At 40.1% G+C, this 17458-nt stretch overlaps 2 protein-coding genes across 2 annotated transcripts; one reads left to right on the top strand and one right to left on the bottom strand.

Moving 5' to 3' along the window:
- Positions 1-526: 526 nt before the first annotated feature.
- Positions 527-4608, bottom strand: cdk2 (cyclin-dependent kinase 2). The gene is made up of 7 exons (XM_053446434.1): positions 3996-4608; positions 2751-2828; positions 2529-2649; positions 2238-2408; positions 1953-2054; positions 1633-1836; positions 527-1437 (listed from the first exon to the last, which is right to left on the bottom strand). The coding sequence occupies exons 1-7, from the start codon at positions 4109-4111 to the stop codon at positions 1333-1335; spliced, it is 897 nt and encodes a 298-aa protein (XP_053302409.1). The 5' UTR covers positions 4112-4608; the 3' UTR covers positions 527-1332.
- A 4218-nt stretch (positions 4609-8826) lies between these two features.
- Positions 8827-16981, top strand: LOC128461485 (melanocyte protein PMEL). The gene is made up of 12 exons (XM_053446420.1): positions 8827-9027; positions 10686-10781; positions 10883-11029; positions 11321-11455; positions 12301-12462; positions 12543-12827; positions 12944-13990; positions 14088-14243; positions 14363-14465; positions 15287-15492; positions 15583-15673; positions 16439-16981. The coding sequence occupies exons 1-12, from the start codon at positions 8970-8972 to the stop codon at positions 16581-16583; spliced, it is 2631 nt and encodes an 876-aa protein (XP_053302395.1). The 5' UTR covers positions 8827-8969; the 3' UTR covers positions 16584-16981.
- Positions 16982-17458: the final 477 nt, after the last annotated feature.

Below are 17458 nucleotides of genomic sequence, written 5' to 3'. Positions count from 1 at the left end.
TGTATTGAAATCACCTGATTCGTCATTTAAATGTCTAAAGCTTTAAAAAGAAATTAATAATACATTTTTCTAACATGTTTTCCCCATGCAGGTTCATTATTTAATTTGCACAATTTTGTCTTAGCTAAACATTTACTTCTGTCGCACTGTCAATGCATATTCCATGCTTTTAATTTGACTTGTAAACATTGATCTGAGACACATGAACAGTTCATTGTCAGTATTTCTAATACACAATCTTTAAACTCTAACCAGATTAACATAAGCATTAATCAAGTTTCCTTAATGTGTAATGGAATGTCGACCTGGGCCAAAGACTAATGAGGTGTAACAGTAATATGATTTAATCGGGCGAGACAGTATTTGACTCTGGTATTTGAGTCTGACAAATTATTTGGCTTAACTGTTTCACTTGACTCCAGAATGAAAGAAAACACGATTATAAGACTAAAATCACCAACAGACTCTACAGATACTTCAAATGAGCCGTCTGCATTGAAACTCAAGACCAACATCACCAGTAACAGTTATTTGAACAAGTTTATTTTTTTTTAAAACTGTGAATAAAAACAGCTCAATCAGTTTAGATAAAATCTAGAGTAAGAAAAATGCAACAGCATATTAAATTCTGTAAAATCGGAATTACATGCAAACATCACAACTGTATGTATAAAAGCTGAGAACTTCAGTTTGGTCAGCGAATAAACAGGAGCTTTTCTTTTTGTTTACCAACCAAAAGTGCAGTTTTAAAAGTCACTTCAAGATACTCTGGACCCAATTTCTGAATCAAACTCGTAGAACCATCAAACTAAGGAACAGAGTTATAGTCTTGTGTCCAACATCAGCTGACGAGTTCTGCTGTGGGACAACTTGTGCCGACCCCATCATCATCTGTTATTTGCACTATCCCACAAATGTATGAAATAACATTTACTTCTAGCTATTTGGCTATTTGAACGTAGAGATCCTAAAGCCAAAATATAGATTCATTGGGAAACTTAATGGCACATGACTAGAGTGCGTCTGCCAGACCATCCTAATCCCAAATAACATTAACATCAACAAAAAGGCCGCTGCACATAATGTGCAAACTTATGATATTGAAAATTACAGCTACACATTTATAACTATTACAACATCATGGCTGAAAAGAACGGAACAACATTCAGGACATCTATGCTATGAAAAGCTTTTGGGGTTTTATCAAATATTCATGAAAGGATCAAACACATCCTGTAGTGTCCACTGTTCCTGAAAAGAGGCTGAGGTCCTGAAAGGAGGCTGAGCTGCGACGCTCGCACACGTTTGGCAGAGCCTGATATTTAGCTGGACTCAGAGTCTCAGGTGAGGAACTGGCATGGTGACGTCGCGGAAGAATCGATGTACAAGGGCGTTTTTTGCAGATAACCTTTTGTTTGGATCGTAATTCAGCATCTCCTACAAAGAGAAAAACCACAAGGACACATGAGGTCAATAATACGGCCAAAGACTCCATATGCTTATGGTACCACAAAAAGATCCGGGATCAACCTTTTTGATGATTGTTAAATGATTGTACTCTGCAAAATCCCTTGAGATAATGTATGTTATGATTTGGTGCTTCACAAATAAAAATGAATTCCGTGTTCTTACTCCCAGCAGTTCTCTTCCATCCTCATCAAGAAGAGGAGCCACTTTGGATAGATCCTGTCTGGCCCACTTTGGGAAAGATGGTTTGTAGTCGGGCATCGATGTGACTCCGGGCCAGACCGTCTCATCGGGTGTGCCCAAGGTGCGGAAGATTCTGAATAACTGATCAATCTCTGAGTCGCCGGGAAACAAGGCCCTCCTGGTGATCTGTTTGAGAATGGACAGTGAGGCCAGACTGTTGGTGAGATGTTGATATATTGTGCATCATGTGTTGGCTTCATTTATTGAAATACAGAGAAGAAGGATGAAACTGAATACATTACCATTTCAGCAAAGATGCACCCTAGACTCCAGATGTCAACAGCTGTGGAATAGTATTTGCATCCCAGGAGAATTTCTGGTGCTCTGTACCAAAGTGTTACCACCTGAAAAATATCAAGTTTCAAGTGAGAAAAAATCTAAATATCCACAGAAATGTTCTGCGAAAGAAACACTTTCAGATCAAAAATGTAATTTTCCTGGCTTCAGCAGAGCCTTGAGTTCACAGCGTTCTATTTTGCTTCTGAAATGTGTTTGTGCAGATAAGGAACAGTAGCTATACAACTTACCTCGTGTGTGTATGTGCGAACAGGTACTCCGAAGGCTCTTGCAAGGCCAAAGTCAGCGAGCTTGATCTCCCCCAGAGCATTGATGAGGAGGTTCTGTGGCTTCAGGTCTCGATGCAGGACCCTGTGGGAGTGGCAGAAGGCCAGGCCTTGCAGCAGCTGGAAGAGATAACTCTAACAAACGCAAGAAATGAAAACCCAGGTGAGTCACCGCAGACATCCTACTGATTCAATTTAATTCTTGCTTTTTTTAAACCAAAATCGGTCTGTTTGGCACAAGTAGCTGATGTTTACCTTCACTAGGGGCATTGGGATGCCATTGACAGACGTTGAGTCCATGAACTTCTTTAAATCCTGATTAAGGAACTCAAAAACCAGGTAGAGCTTGTTCTCTGTGTGGATGACGTCTCGCAGTCTGTAATACATTAACATACAGGCTGGACATCCATCGGACACAAACATACATGGATATAAAAAAAATAGTACGAAGCTGAAGTTGTAACAGTAAGCACTTACTTGACAATATTTGGGTGACTGAGCTCTTTGAGAAGTGAAATCTCTCGGATGGCGGTGCTTGGTACACCCTCTGTTTCCCTGAATGAAACACACGGTACATGAGAAGGTTAGCTTATTAACGAAAAAAAAATTCTTTTATTCTATGTTTTCTGTATCAATAGTTGGGGCAGACAGTAAATATATTCTCACAAAGCTTAAATACATTCTATTAATACATCAGTGCACCATGACTGGCAGTGAGCTAACAAATCAGGAAAGGCCTGATAAGCACATCACTGATTTCACTTCCTGTGGGCTGATACAAAGGTTATAAAGAGGTGGAGACAGCGACTCACTGATGCCACCTGCTGAAGCATGGGATGTCTTTACTTCTTCACAGAGCAGACGTTCAGAATAAAAAAAAGGACCAACACACAGATTGCACGTTTGTTTTTTGAAACCCTGCACTAAATCAACAATCATCAGTTCATGTAAATCATTTTCAGTGGTTCTCAACCTTCTCATATTTAAGACCCTGTGACCTCCCATGATAAAACAACGGCTATTTCTAAGGCTGGGCGATATGTCCAGATATAATCACACAATAAATGTCACATTATTATTATTATTTGATAATTTAATTATGTTTTATAACTCAGTACTGTTTGTACAATGCACAAGCATTTTATTAACCTTTTGAACCCTTGTTATATTGCTATTGATGAAGTCTACATGCCATAATAATTAATATTGTTTTAATGCCCAGCACCAAATATTTGTAACTTTGGTTACAACTTAAAACATGTTTTAATTATGTATTGAATGTTTTACTTGATAAATCATTGAGACCGTTAACCGACAACAATGTATGTTGAATTTTTTTAATTTATAGGTTGTTTTCATTATGTGGAACATGTTTAATGTCTTAACATTTTATTTGAATACTGAAGAATGAATGTTTTAAGTTGTGACTGTGGGTGAATGTTTTGTTTTGAAAACCCAAAGCAGATGATGAATATCATCAACATCAGAGAAACCAAATTACCGTAGATGTAACATTGTTGATACTAGAACTCTGAAAACAAAAGAATACGAAACTCACATTTGATTTAGTATATTTGTATGTAATAAATCAAACCCCTGTCTCCTGTATCACTGTCTCCTGTACACTGCACTTGAGGAGAAGAGGCTGTTAGCTGGCAGATGTATGGAAGTTAGCAAACAGCACAAACATGAAAGCAACAAGCGGTGCGTCGGGAAACGTACGTGTCCAGCCTGATCTTCTTCAGAGCCACGGTTTCCCCGGTGACTTTGTTCTTGGCCTTGTACACCACTCCATACGTCCCCTCTCCGATCTTCTCCACCTTCTGGAACGTGTCCATGTCCGGGGTAACTTTGTTCAGCCGGTTAGCAACACTGCTCTCTTTGTGCGGGAGCTAACAGCCGCTCGGTGGCTAATGGGGAGACGACAGTTGACGAGCAGTGTGTGGCAGGACATGCACCGAGCCGCTACTACGGGGCTGCTGAGCGGGCTCCGGACTCACCGACAGCCCGGGGACGGAGCTCCGGGTCGGGGTAAACCTGCTCGGGTCAGACTGAGACCACTACCCGGGATATGAAGGTTCATTAGCCTGGTTATAGCATATGTCAGGGTGGGGATGAGCACGGCTCCTCCATGCAAAACACTGAACCACAGTAACGTTTCCCGCGTTAGCCCGGGGAGCGTTTGTTTTCCTTCTCAACACACACCGTCTACCGAGAGCGAGCGGGGTCCCCGGGTTTTTGTAATCTCCCCCCCACCAGCGTCCTCTGAGAGAAGAGTGTTGTGTCCAAGTGACAACACATGGTCAGTGAATGGGTTTTAAGCACCGTCAGCTGTGTATCCACCCCTGTGTTCATGTCGATGGCTGCAAGTCAGGAGAGGGAGCAGATTAATGTCGGGATGAGCAGCATATACAAAACAAGCAGCCCTCACAAGTCATATGGTCAGACGACGATGACGTGCTACGTACCCAACGTCGTTTCTTTTATTATTGACATGAGAAAAAGACAAAGAATTTATACAATGATCTTCTTCCAGGCTTTTACACAAAGATGTGAATTGTATAAGTGTCTCTATTTTAACTATAATCTGGAACAAAAACAAGGGAATCCGTTTTTTTAAAGACTAAAGTGTGTTTAATCAATGACAAAGATATGTTATCATATGTAAATTAGATCATTTTTTTCCTAAACCATTCTTTCAATACCAACAAATAGAACTGTTTTATAAAATTATGTTTTCACAAAAGGTAGCACCAGCATTATTTTTTTAATGTAATGTTGTAATGACAATCAATCTGAAGGGATCTACCATAAAATGCACACTTTTTGTATCACTCTCATGTTTACACTGTATGTTTTTTTTCTATACCATTTATATTTAAATATATATATATTGTTTGAATTTATTTTATATTGTATGCTTACTTACTATTACTCCAATGATATTTTTTGTGCCTGTTTTTTGATTCCGCTCTTTACTGCTGTAACATTGCAAATGTCCCTGTCGTGGGACTAATAAAGTATTATCTTATCTAAATTTATCTTGTCTTGAAAAAAACAATAAACAGGTCAAAAATATCAACGTCTACTTGTTAAAAAAAAGAGTAAATGTTAACTTACTGCGGGAAATTGGGCTTACATCAGTTCACTACTGGAGAGGGTGAAGAAGACGGACAACAGCACCCTCTAGTGAAAGGCAATGTAACAGCTGTATGTAAAATCACTTGCTGTGTAGAAGTGAGGTTTCTAATATTCTTCTGTCATGTCTCCAGTGTGGAAACTAAAAATGTTGACCCATTCCAAAATATGCCATATTCATAGACTTAAAAAGAATAAACACCTGCTTGCGAGAAGTTAAAACTATAAGATTGAAAAAATACATCCAGATTAGTTACAGGACCCAGAGGCAAGAATGAGCTGCTGGGGCCCAATAAAGCTCCTGTTTCCCCAGTTTGTGCAACATGCAACAAAGGTGCCCAGCAGGAGTCCAGCTGGTGGCCTAGTAGTTAAATGACGCAGCAAACGCCTCAATCATATAAATCATCTTGTCGCAGGGGGGTTGTGGGTAAGCATTTAGGAATGGTCCAGTTAATGATGTAAAATATGGATCAGGCTTTGTCGTAAATCATTAAAATATTCGTCATCTGTTAGTCTCCAGACATGGAAGCATTCATACAGACACTGCACATGACCACCGCCCAGAGGCCTTCCTCCACCCGGCATTTCTAAGAAAAGTGGACTCTCTGTCTACCTCGACGAGATTACTTTTTGTTGAGAAATAAGAATGAGATAAAATGCTACTATAGCTAAATGTTGGTTTCTTATTGTAGCGATTTTTCTGTGAAAGGGTCGCCTGTCAATATTTCTTCTGGCTTCAAATGCATATCTAACAGACTTTGTCAGTCAAAGATTTGGAATAACCTGTGTGGACTTTGTTAATCCGGACACAGCCAGCCTTACACCACAAATGTGTCCAAAATGAAAGTAGTAAACATTGCCTGTCGTCCCAGTTCTGAGTGTTGCATTTGTAGTAATGAGGAGATCAAATGAAGGAATTAGGATCACTGGCAAAAATGAATGAAGTTTGTTTAAACCTTGGGAATACATTGAATGGCTGTATTCATGAACTGATTTGACTGTCTGGTCGGATCTTTAGCTGGAGTTTTACAAACCAGATGGTGTTATTGATCAGACTTTTGATCCATTACGAAACACAAGCATCAATTTGCGTTGTTAGTGTTAGAAAATAGAAAGCTTGTGTGAGCATGTATGACTGTCAGGGAGGCCAGGAAGGGGCTTTGTGGTATTTACATAATTTTTAAAGCACTTAAATTTAACTGGGGCTCATCATTGCTTTGCCTTTTTTATTAATTTATTCTGGCTATTCCCTCCTTTGTTAAATAGTGTATTTTTTCTAACTTGAATTTAAATAACTTGCCTTATAATGAAAATCTCTGAATCTGTATACTGTAGAAACATATCCGAGAATATTCCGGGAGAGTGAGGAGTCGTAGTAAGTTAGGGTCAGATTTTCCCTCTGTGTGACGTACAGCTCTTCAAATTTCAAGAAATTCACTGAACAGCTCAAACGTTGCCATTAATCTGTTATACAGTGGAGACTAATGAAAAGAGAAGGTAACGGCTGACTGTTTGTGGTATGTTAAGTCAGGTGCTCTGTGGGAAGGATTTAGTCCCTCCTGAACAGTACTGTTAGCACATGAGGGGTCACATGTAGTGCGGTCTGAACAGTCTCTCAGGCATGGGGCAACATCAGTGGGAAAACCACCAATCATGTGTGTGAAGAGCTAAATACAGTCAAATATAAATACTTAATTAGTTCTTTCTATACAACTTTATACACATTCTTCAAGTTGTTCTTTTAATTTAGCAAATATGCTGTATTTAAACAGCATATAATCTAGTCTTATCAACTTCTAAAAATGCTGTACAGTACAATTTACATTCAAGCACACATTCATTCAGTGCTTCTGCATGCCGAAGTGCATTGAACCACCTACCCTCTGCAGAGGACAACCCACTTTACCACGTGAGCCTGATGCTGTCGTTGCCAGGAAGAACAACAGGAAACAAACAGGGAAAAGTGAGATAAATAGATCAAATAAATAATCAGATTAAAAACTAAACAGTAAACATGGAGAAACAGTAAATAATAAAAGCAGTTATGAAACAATCATTAAACAGCTCTAATACAGAATATACCTCTGCTTTATTATACAGTAACTGATTAGTGGTTTACTTACTAGTTTTACATAGGAAAACCTAAATGCTACTTTTATAGTTTCCGGTTTTATTGCACATGATAATCTCAGACCATCAGAATAACATTAATAATTAATTTCGATGTATCAATCAGCTCTTGTTTCAGGTTTTATTGACGTTGTTCAAGTTACTTGAAGATAATGCCCAGATGAGACTCATCTCTGCTGAAAGAACCCAGTCTAAATAAGAGGGAAAAAACTGTTAAAATAGATGTTTAAAGTGTTTATGTCCAATTCTGGGATAATTTCAGAGCAAAAACTTAAAATCTTCATCACCTCTTCCTCTTGTCTTCATCAGAATGAAGCTGTGGGACGCGTCTCATGAACTGAGGGTGTGTGTGTGCTGCTGTGAACACAGATTCTCAGAGCTTCTGCAGCCTGAAGGTGGACAGCAGGATGCGGAGGAATGGCTCAGTGAATAAAAGGAGGCCATTGATTTGCCAACTGCACTCTCATCTTGTGACGCCCGTGCTCACATAGCTGTGAGGTCAAATGTCAAACACAGGCATGACTCAAAGTACGCACACAGTTCTCACCACTCTCCATCCCAAAGCAGACATCACATACGGAATTAGAATATACACTGTGTAGAAAGCATTTGTGATTTTCCAATAATCCATCCTATACTTGAAGGAGGTTTGGAGGATTTTTATCACAGCAATAAGGCCATAGTTTCATTGTTGTTTTTCTTTCAGTCTGCAAAACGACTCTAGGGATTTTCTAAATACTTGGTGGAAGGGTTGGGTCTGGGCCAAAACAGGACCCATTCAATTTTGGTGCAGGTCTGGACAAAGGGGTGTGTCCAGGAAGTTCTTCTCACTTTGTCTAAGGGACTGATTTCTATTAGTGTGTGCAATTTGGTGCACTTTGATCATATTGAAGAGGACTTTTTGGCCATTAGTTCCATTCAGGTCTTATTTTGTTTTAGTTACATGCTCTTTATCCTTTTTTTCCTCATCTGTAGCTTTGCCCGAGCACCTTGATGAAGATCTTGTAGCCTGTTTACTTAGTAAAATCCAGCATAAGAATCAGAAAACATCTATGGAATTTTGCTTAAAAGCAAAAACACAAAGCTCACACGACGTGCATTAGTTCTTGTAAGAATTTAAAAATTTTAACTAATTTAAAAGATAATAACAATCAGGTCAAAAGCTATGAATTAAACCGTTTGTTTTTGGTCACTCACAATAACAGTTTAACAAAACAGCTCTTACATGTGTTCTCAAAGGGGGTGGTGCCAGTCTACAGGCTCACAATGATGTCAGAGGTGAGAAGAAATTTTATGGTAATTCAGGTCCGAGGCCCTCTTAAAGAGAGTGAGGAGATATTTCCCAAGTCTCTCTGGAAGTAGTGTTGGGGTTCAAGACCACCGTGAAGATCAGGGCTCAGAGACCGGAGACGGACCAACAGAGACAGGATGACGACCGTGGCTCTGCTGCTGCTTATCATTGCTTTTACATCAGCCAATGCCATACGTGAGTACATCTGAAGTTACTGAAAATCAGTTTCTGGTCAAGTGTGTGGTTTTTATTGTTCCTACTTTTGTAAATATCATCACTTTTTCCCTTAATTTTTATTCTTGACTATGTGAATCTCATTCTCAAATTGATCTGCAATCAAAAAAGTTTTCAATGAATTCTTTTACAAATACGAAATCAGTCAATTTAATTTATTGTTTGACACCGGAATATGTAAAACATAAATATCTACAGAAAAACTAACCTTGAAGGGCACAAAGTCAGTGTTTGTTTTTCTCTTTTGTTCGAGGAATTCAAAGTTTAAAATCTGAATACGAGTCTCAATGATTTATTAAGGTTAAGTAATTTGGATGTGTGGGATGTTGGACCTTAGTATCAGACTGAGTGATTGTAATCGCTGTGTCCAATGTAAACCCCAACATTTACGTTTCCCATTAAATACAACTTTACTGTATAACTGTAATTCTTTGTTTGGATAATAAGTCAAGCAGCAAATGGATTGATCTGTCGTTTTACGCTGGTTACACGCTAACACACTCTGCCCTCTGTTTAACAGAGACAAGATCTACACACCTTTTCAGGCCAATTTTATGCAATTACTTTATTTCTCATAACAATTTACGAAGGAATGTTCTTTAATTCAGAACACCTACAACTAAAATCATTCACGCAATCACACGCATGTACGCATGCACGCACACACACACACACACACTCACACACACACACACACACACACTCACACACTTCAGACTGAGGAGAGAGAGAAGAAAAGCCAGTGAGTCTGGGATCTCTCATTCCTCTCTCTGGGATTACGATGCTGCTGCTCAGCTGATAGTCACATGAAGGGGATTGAGGGAGTTTGCAGGTCGTGTGACTCCCACCACCAAGAACCCTGACACTCCTGAAGCCCCCGCAGCACAGAACACACGCTTACACGAGCATCTTTATCATGACTGTTGCTTCATTATCATGAAGAATTTATGTTTATTTTTAAGAACTTTTGGAATAGGGAATCTGTTGACCTAAGAAACAGTACTGATGACCTTTACATACAAACTTAAGATTTGACTTGAAGCAAACCAAATTTGTGATCATGTGTAATCATTCCACTTTATCTTATATGATTTAGTTTACATTTGTATCCGAGCATTGCATTGTATTGTTTAAATATTCTAATGTATTGTAATTATTTGTTAACTGAATGTTTGTTTTGGGTGGTGTGTTTTATTGTTTTAGGTTAGTTTGTAGTTTGTAGTATGTATAATGTACATTATATCCACAGATATTTACTTTGTAATGTTTAAGATAAGTCATTTCAGTTTCATTTCAGGTTGTCTTTTAAGAGCTGGCTATAGGGACAACAGATGAAAATTAACTTATACATCTAACTCTGGCTACAGTCGGCTATTTTGTCAGTTGATGAATGTCCCAATCAAATGAATAAAGAAATTAAGTCAACAAACTGTAACTCTGCTCAAATATGAAATGAATGCTATACAGTGTGTTTAATCCTGCACAAGCAAAAACATTTTTAAAGATACATTTTTCAGATTTGTTTTACTTTCCTCGGAGTCCCTCAGTGATTGTGTTTGTTTTTGATGAGTTGCAAAGTGTCGCTTCTTTTCCTAAAGAGTTTGTTATATTCCTCACAGAGCGAAGAAGTCAGTTCACACGTTACCGCTCATGGAACTCACGGATGTATCCTGTCTGGAAGGATGGAGACACGAGATTCAGAAACTGTTGGTTCGGTGAGCTCTCTCTCTCTCTCTCTCGCTCTCTATTTTTATGCTGCTATTTCTCTCAACCAGTCGATCTAAACATGGTCAATTGTGGGTATTTTGTCTTCCAGGTGGTGAAGTAACCTTTGACCTTAAAAGCGATGGACCCACTCTGACTGGAGCAAGAACAACCTTCAATATTAATCTAAATTTCCCGCCGAATCAGACGGTGCTCTCAGACGGTCAGGTGGTCTGGGCACGTAACTGCACCATCGACGGTAAATTGATGTTTTGTAATGTCTTGTTTTTTTTTTCACTTTCATTAATGATCAAAACCACAGGCAGATTATTACTTCAAAATATACTTCCTATGGTAATATTTGACCTTTTGCAGCAGTTTGGACAGTATTGGATCTTGGCTTAAGTTTAGTGGCTTTGACAACAAGTGACTCTTTAATTGCCAGTCGAAACCCTCACAAATGATTTCAATCAGTAATATAATATATAGGTGTTGTTTCCCCCGTCTTTCATTATACTGATGTGTGATCTATGACGGTCATGTCTCTCAGGACAACAGTATCAGGAGGGTCAGGCTGTGTATCCCAACCAGGACACTGAGCAGACGGGCCTTTTTCCAGACGGCACACCATTCAGCAGGAGCCAGAACAAGAAACCTCACTATGTGTTCGTTTGGAAGACTTGGGGTAAAGATTTAGAAAATAAATGATTCTGTTTAAAGTTCATATTTATGTTGTATGTAGTAATGTTTTAGCTCCACCTGAGTTTAATAGCGGCAAGGGTTATGTTATTACTGAGTAAATTACTGAGTGATGCTAAAACCAAATCGTTAAAATCCTTAATCTCCTAAAGATAAAATGAAAGACATCATAAAAGGTTGTAAAACTATCAATGGGATCTTGTGCTTTAACCAGTGAAGCAAAATGTTGCCTTGGGGCATGTGACGAAGCTGATCTGTGATTGTCTCTAACATTTTCTGTATATGTGGTAGATGTGTCATCATCACCCTTAATATGGAGACACACTGTAACAGGAAATACACACTGGATATAAAGAGTGCTGTTAACTCAGGAACTTCAAATGTGAATAATTATTATTATCTGGATTAAATTTATCATTCTGTAAAAAGTTTTTTAGCACTGTGGCCTCAGTTTACCACATTTGTTCCAGTTCATCAGGATTAATAACCAGGGGAAAAAAAGCAATTACCTGGGGCCTCTATGGCCCCATGTTCATGGTTTGCGGTTGGTCCTTAGCATGTTTAATAATTGTAATTTTCAGGGTATATTATATTGGTTGTACATTATTATGTGTCTATCTATGAAGCCCTTTGTGGAGTTTTATATGGTATTTTTTACATGAGTTTGTGTTCAAATAATTTGACTGCTAATGTTCTTACACAAAAATTAAACATGAACCAGCCTCATCATATTTACCGTATATCTGGTGGGTTTCACAAAGTGGAAATTGAACTGAGTTTTGCATTGATTACCAGTTTACTGTAAATGATCCCGTTGTTGCTGTGTTCAAGGGCGATACTGGCAGGTGGCAGATGGACCGTCCTCCTCCCTCACAATCGGTACAGACAACGTTCCCCTGGGCTCCTATAACATGGAGGTTGTCATCTATCACTGCCGCGGCAAAGACAAGTTCATCCCTCTCGGCTACGCCTCCTCAGTCTTCTCTGTCACAGGTACCCCATTCAACAATTTGTAACTCAAACCTTTAACAATCCCCGTCACAACATCCTGACATCTTTTGATATGTCATCAGACCAGGTTCCCTTCAGCATATCACTTGCCCAGCTCAGTGACATAAACCAGGACGACCAGAACTTCATCCAAAACCGAGCCATCGCTTTCAGCGTTAAGCTCCATGATCCCAGCCAGTATCTTGGCAACGCCGACATCAGCTTCAGCTGGGACTTTGGCGACAGCAGTGGGACTCTGATCTCCAGAGAGCAGACTGTCACTCACACTTACCTCGCTGTTGGGGCCTTCAAGCCTCAGGTGGTGCTGATGGCAACCATCCCCGGCGACTGCGGAAACCCCACTGCTTGTAAGATTTTGTACCCATCTTTTTTATGTAACTGCCATCCTATGTGATGTCTGAACTCTGTTACACTCCGTTGTTTTTAACTTCTCTCTCTGTGGCGCCTGTTGATGCCTCTGCAGCTCCAGCAGTTATCGTGATAGACCCCACTCAAGCAGCGCCAGCTGAGGCAGGAGATGCAATTGCGCTGGATGTCCCTGCTCCTGACGCCACCCCGCTTGCTGCTTCTGTCCAGCCAGCCGACACAGCTGCAGATGCAGTCGATGGAGAAGCAGTTGTTGATACAGATGCAGAGGTTATAGAGGTTGCCTCGGTGGCACCTGCAGGAGTTGATGCAGCTGTTGTTCCAGCAGAAGATCCTGCCAATGCTGCTGCAGAGGTAGATGCTGCTGCAGAGGTAGATGTTGCTGCAGATGAAACAGATGCTACTACAGGGGAGGCAGCCACTGTGGCCCCTGTTGCACCTGCAGCTGAAGAACCGGCAGTTGCAGATACAGCTGCTGTCGATACAGTGGTTGCAGATACAGCGGTTGTAGATGCCGATACAGTGGTTGTAGATACAGCGGCTGTGGATGCAGTGGTTGTAGATGCTGATACAGTGGTTGTAGATGCCGATACAGTGGTTGTAGATGCCGATACAGTGGTTGTAGATACAGCGGCTGTGGATGCAGTGGTTGTAGATGCTGATACAGTGGTTGTAGATGCCGATACAGTGGTTGTAGATACAGCAGCTGCAGATACAGTGGTTGTAGATACAGCAGCTGCAGATACAGTGGTTGTAGATGCTGATACAGCTGTTGCTGATGAAGCTGCTGCAGATACAGATGCTGCAACAGCTGTCACTGAAGAAAATGTGCCTGTGATTGATGCTGCTGCCTCAGTTGCCCCTGTTGCAGAGGGAGAAGAAACTGCCGTTGAGGTCACTGCTGGAGTCACCGTTGCTCCTGTGGCAGAAGAAACTGTGGAGCAAGAAGCTGAAGTTGTGGCTACTGATGCTGCAGCAGAGGTTGTCCAAGCTGAAACAGCAGCCCCTGCTGATGACGCCGTCGCTCCTGTTGCCACTGAGGCCACAGTTGTAGAAGAAGCAGCACCAGTGGATGCTGCAGTGGATACTGAGGCTGAAGTACAGGAAACTGAGAATGAAGTTGTAGCAACTGTAGCTGCTGCGGGTGAGTATCTATTTTACACTAAAATATGTATACACAAAATAAAAAAGCTGCTCGTGTTACAGATATATTTTGACACATTTTCTCTATTGCTCCCCAGAGGTACCAGCTGTTGAGGAAGAGGCTGCTCCAGCTGAAGCGGAAGCAGATCCAGCTCAAGTTGTTCTTGTTGTGGCTAAACGACAAGCACCAGAGCTGGCGGCTGATTGTATGGTCTACCGTTATGGCTCCCTTGCCACTTCTGTGGATGTCGTCCGTAAGAAAACATGTTTTTTTTTGTTATGGCAGATTATTCCTCAACTGATAATATAATGTTTTATTGAAAACAGTGCTGTTTAACAGTGTTAAAATCTCTCTCTTATTTCAACCCTGCAGAGGGTATTGAAAGTGTAGAGATCGTACAGGTGTCCAATGTTGTGTCAATGACGACGGAGGTGATTGAAAATGCTGTGGACGTCACCATCTCCTGTCAGGGAAGGTGGGTACATTCATTGAGGTCATTAAGTCATTACAATTTGCAAGTTACTAAAGTTGAGCTTGTTCATTTATCTCCACTTAGCTCCACTTAGCTCCATAACTTACACTATAATTTATTCTCATTCAAACCACAGTCTATATATATATATATATATATATATATATACGATGGACGACACATCTCCACTTCCTTCCATTGCACAAAATTAAGCTAAAATATCTTGGATGCAGATGCTGTCATTTTGTCATCCGAACATTTTCACCATATTCTTTATTGCATCGAATAACTGAAATAACAAACTCAATTTTGTGGAAAAGTTAACACTTTGATATAAATCAGTGTGATAACATAATTAGTTTGGTCCATGTCCCATCCACTAACATGGAGGAGGCAGGGTTTGTGTCCCATACTGCAGGCAGCCACCAGGGGTCAATGAGATTGCTTGGCTTCAGAACAGGAGCTGTCATGTTATGTCCTCCATCTTTAAACTAAAATAATTCTAATTTACATTAAATCAGTGATGAGTCTACAGATTATGGTTGAACTCAATCCATTAACAAATTAAAGAATCTCCATTAATCAAACTGCAAATGAAAATGAAGTGTCTCCAAACTCAATTGTAAGCACACAGAGGGATAAGGAGTTCACTTATGGTTCAGTTTATCACATAAAGTGAAAAGATTTCCTCTTATCTTGATAAATTACTTCTAATACAGCACTTTTCTCCTGGTTAGCTTACATGGGAGCTGTGTCATGTAATTTATCATCAAGCTAAGTTTATTATGTGCACTCATTGCTGGTCTCCTCTATTCTTCTTTCAGTCTGCCAAGTGAGGTATGCACAGTCATTTCAGATGCTGACTGTATCACACCAGTGCAAACCATCTGTACTGCAGCCACACCATCTCCAGACTGTCAGATGATCCTTCGCCAGTTCTTCAATGACTCTGGAGTATTTTGCATCAATGTCTCCTTGTCCAATGACGTCAGTCTTGCTGTGGCGAGTGCCAGAGTCAGTGTAACAGTAGGTGGGTGGAAGAGAAATTAGTTATCAGCCACTATAATGACTTGATTTACATGTTACTCCTTCTCATTCCTTCAATGTACTTTAATTACAGCCTCTGGCGGTTCCCCAGCTGGAACAGCCGCCACTGTCCTGGGTGTTATGGTGCTCGCCTGCGTTGTCTGTTGTATTGGTTTGATGTACAGGTGAGTCACTAATTTATGAACCCAAGTTAATCTGGGGATAAAGTTTTGGTTTTGATTGTGTCAGGTGATCCGCTCACAAGTAGTGGGCTCTGAGTGCGGCAGTTCACACTTGGTATTAGTCTTTCCACTTGGTGACTATATGTCATTTCTTTTCATAAGACCAAATTCTGTTTTTAGCCAATGTGACTATAGATATTAGTCTGTCGTCAATGTATCTTTGTGTACGTCACTGTGAGAAGGACAGAGAAGAGAGAGAGCCAAGAAAGGCTGAGTGAATCAATGTTCTGTGTGCAGCTCAACTATGAAATAAGATTTACTAATTTGAAACTGAGAAAGAGGAAGAATGAGCCCCAGGACGCATCTAGCTTCAAAACTTTAAAAGTGTGGCCAGATGCCTCCCAGTCCACCGCCAACTACATCTCCTCACACCTGGAATTGGTGTTGTCACTTGGGTCTCTAGTAACAACTTGTGATCAGGCCTCACTCCCCTAGTCTAAATCCAAATCCATTTCCGAAGGATTGAACAAGTCAAAATGTTATTCTGGTGGTGGAGATAAGGTTAAGGGATTACTAAAGTTCTTACGATTCATCCTGAGGGGAACATAAGTGTCTTCATCATATTTTATGTTATCCATCCAACAGCTGTGAACACATTTCACCCCAAAACACAGATGTAGACACACATTTTTTTACTGTTTAGTGCCATATGTACTCATCTTGAACTTGGTCATGAGTAAGTGTTTTCTGTTCCATGTATCGAAACAGACGGTTCAAGCAGTACCAGCCTCTCAGCGAGGACCAGAGTGGAGGCAGCTCGACGGTCACATCTGTGCCTTTGTTGTTGTGGAACTTGTTGAGCCGACAGTCGCCAGGAGAAAGTCGTCCGCTGCTTCAGGGGAGGATGGTTTGAATATCATCAGCAGCTCATGCACTGAACATCTACAACACTTGCTAACATATCGGCTTTATACACGTAATACTCTTCTGTAGTATTTTGTAACTCCCATTCAATGTAATGAACCACACTCTGTTAGAGTGAACCAGCCATGTAAAACACATTTGTTGGGATAGAAAGGAGTCACGTGTGTAATAAAGTTGTAATAAAAATTGTTGAAATATGTTAAAGGAAAGTTATATTTATTTTGACACTTATAGTTTTTAGAAGCTATAGCTCTTATTTGATGCCTACTTATACTAAACCAATTGGAGAATCGACGTTAACACATTTCAGCTCTATTTCTTTACAATGTAATTTAAATCACGCGCACCACCGAATAATTATAATGTTTGCTATGCTAAAATGAATAAAATGGAACTTTCTCAACATCATTGGTTTGCTTTGTCCTGTATAGTATGCATTCCTTTTTTAGAAATCAGAATAACTCGTCAGCCATGATGCAGGTGATTGCTCTTCTTAATAAATGTGCTAGTATTACATTTTAGGTGAATACAGAAACAGTGATGCTAAGCTGAAGAAACTGAGGAGCTGATGCTATTGATGTAACCCTTGATGTAACCTATTAATGGTCGAAAGGAAGAGAGGAAACCAAAAATAACTTTAGCTGCACTGAGGGCAGTGGCCTCAAAGCGCCAAGGAAAAGGTACGGTGGCAATTAGAAAATACACTGCACATACTGTGTTTCCAGGGGACCCTAAAAAGTGATGAACACAGCTAGGATGCGTTAGCCTGCCAATTCAAGTTATCTGAGGAAATACACTTAATTAATTGAGAATGAGGCTAACATCATTTTGGCTATCAATATAACATGCTGACTTTGTCTTTTT

This window comes from Pleuronectes platessa, chromosome 2 (assembly GCF_947347685.1).
Source record: "Pleuronectes platessa chromosome 2, fPlePla1.1, whole genome shotgun sequence".
Taxonomy (NCBI): Eukaryota; Metazoa; Chordata; class Actinopteri; order Pleuronectiformes; family Pleuronectidae; genus Pleuronectes; species Pleuronectes platessa.
This window is presented reverse-complemented; position numbering and strand designations above follow the sequence as displayed.

Bases quoted from the DNA above. Each gene is read 5' to 3' on its own strand.
- LOC128461485 (XM_053446420.1), top strand. From the start codon at position 8,970: ATGACGACCGTGGCTCTGCTGCTGCTTATCATTGCTTTTACATCAGCC. The intron at 13,991-14,087 runs GTGAGTATCTAT...ATTGCTCCCCAG, and splicing joins AGCAACTGTAGCTGCTGCGG to AGGTACCAGCTGTTGAGGAA. The intron at 15,493-15,582 runs GTGGGTGGAAGA...CTTTAATTACAG, and splicing joins CAGAGTCAGTGTAACAGTAG to CCTCTGGCGGTTCCCCAGCT.
- cdk2 (XM_053446434.1), bottom strand. From the start codon at position 4,111: ATGGACACGTTCCAGAAGGTGGAGAAGATCGGAGAGGGGACGTATGGA. The intron at 2,829-3,995 runs GTACGTTTCCCG...TGTTTCATTCAG, and splicing joins AAGAAGATCAGGCTGGACAC to GGAAACAGAGGGTGTACCAA. The intron at 1,438-1,632 runs GTAAGAACACGG...TTCTCTTTGTAG, and splicing joins ATGGAAGAGAACTGCTGGGA to GAGATGCTGAATTACGATCC.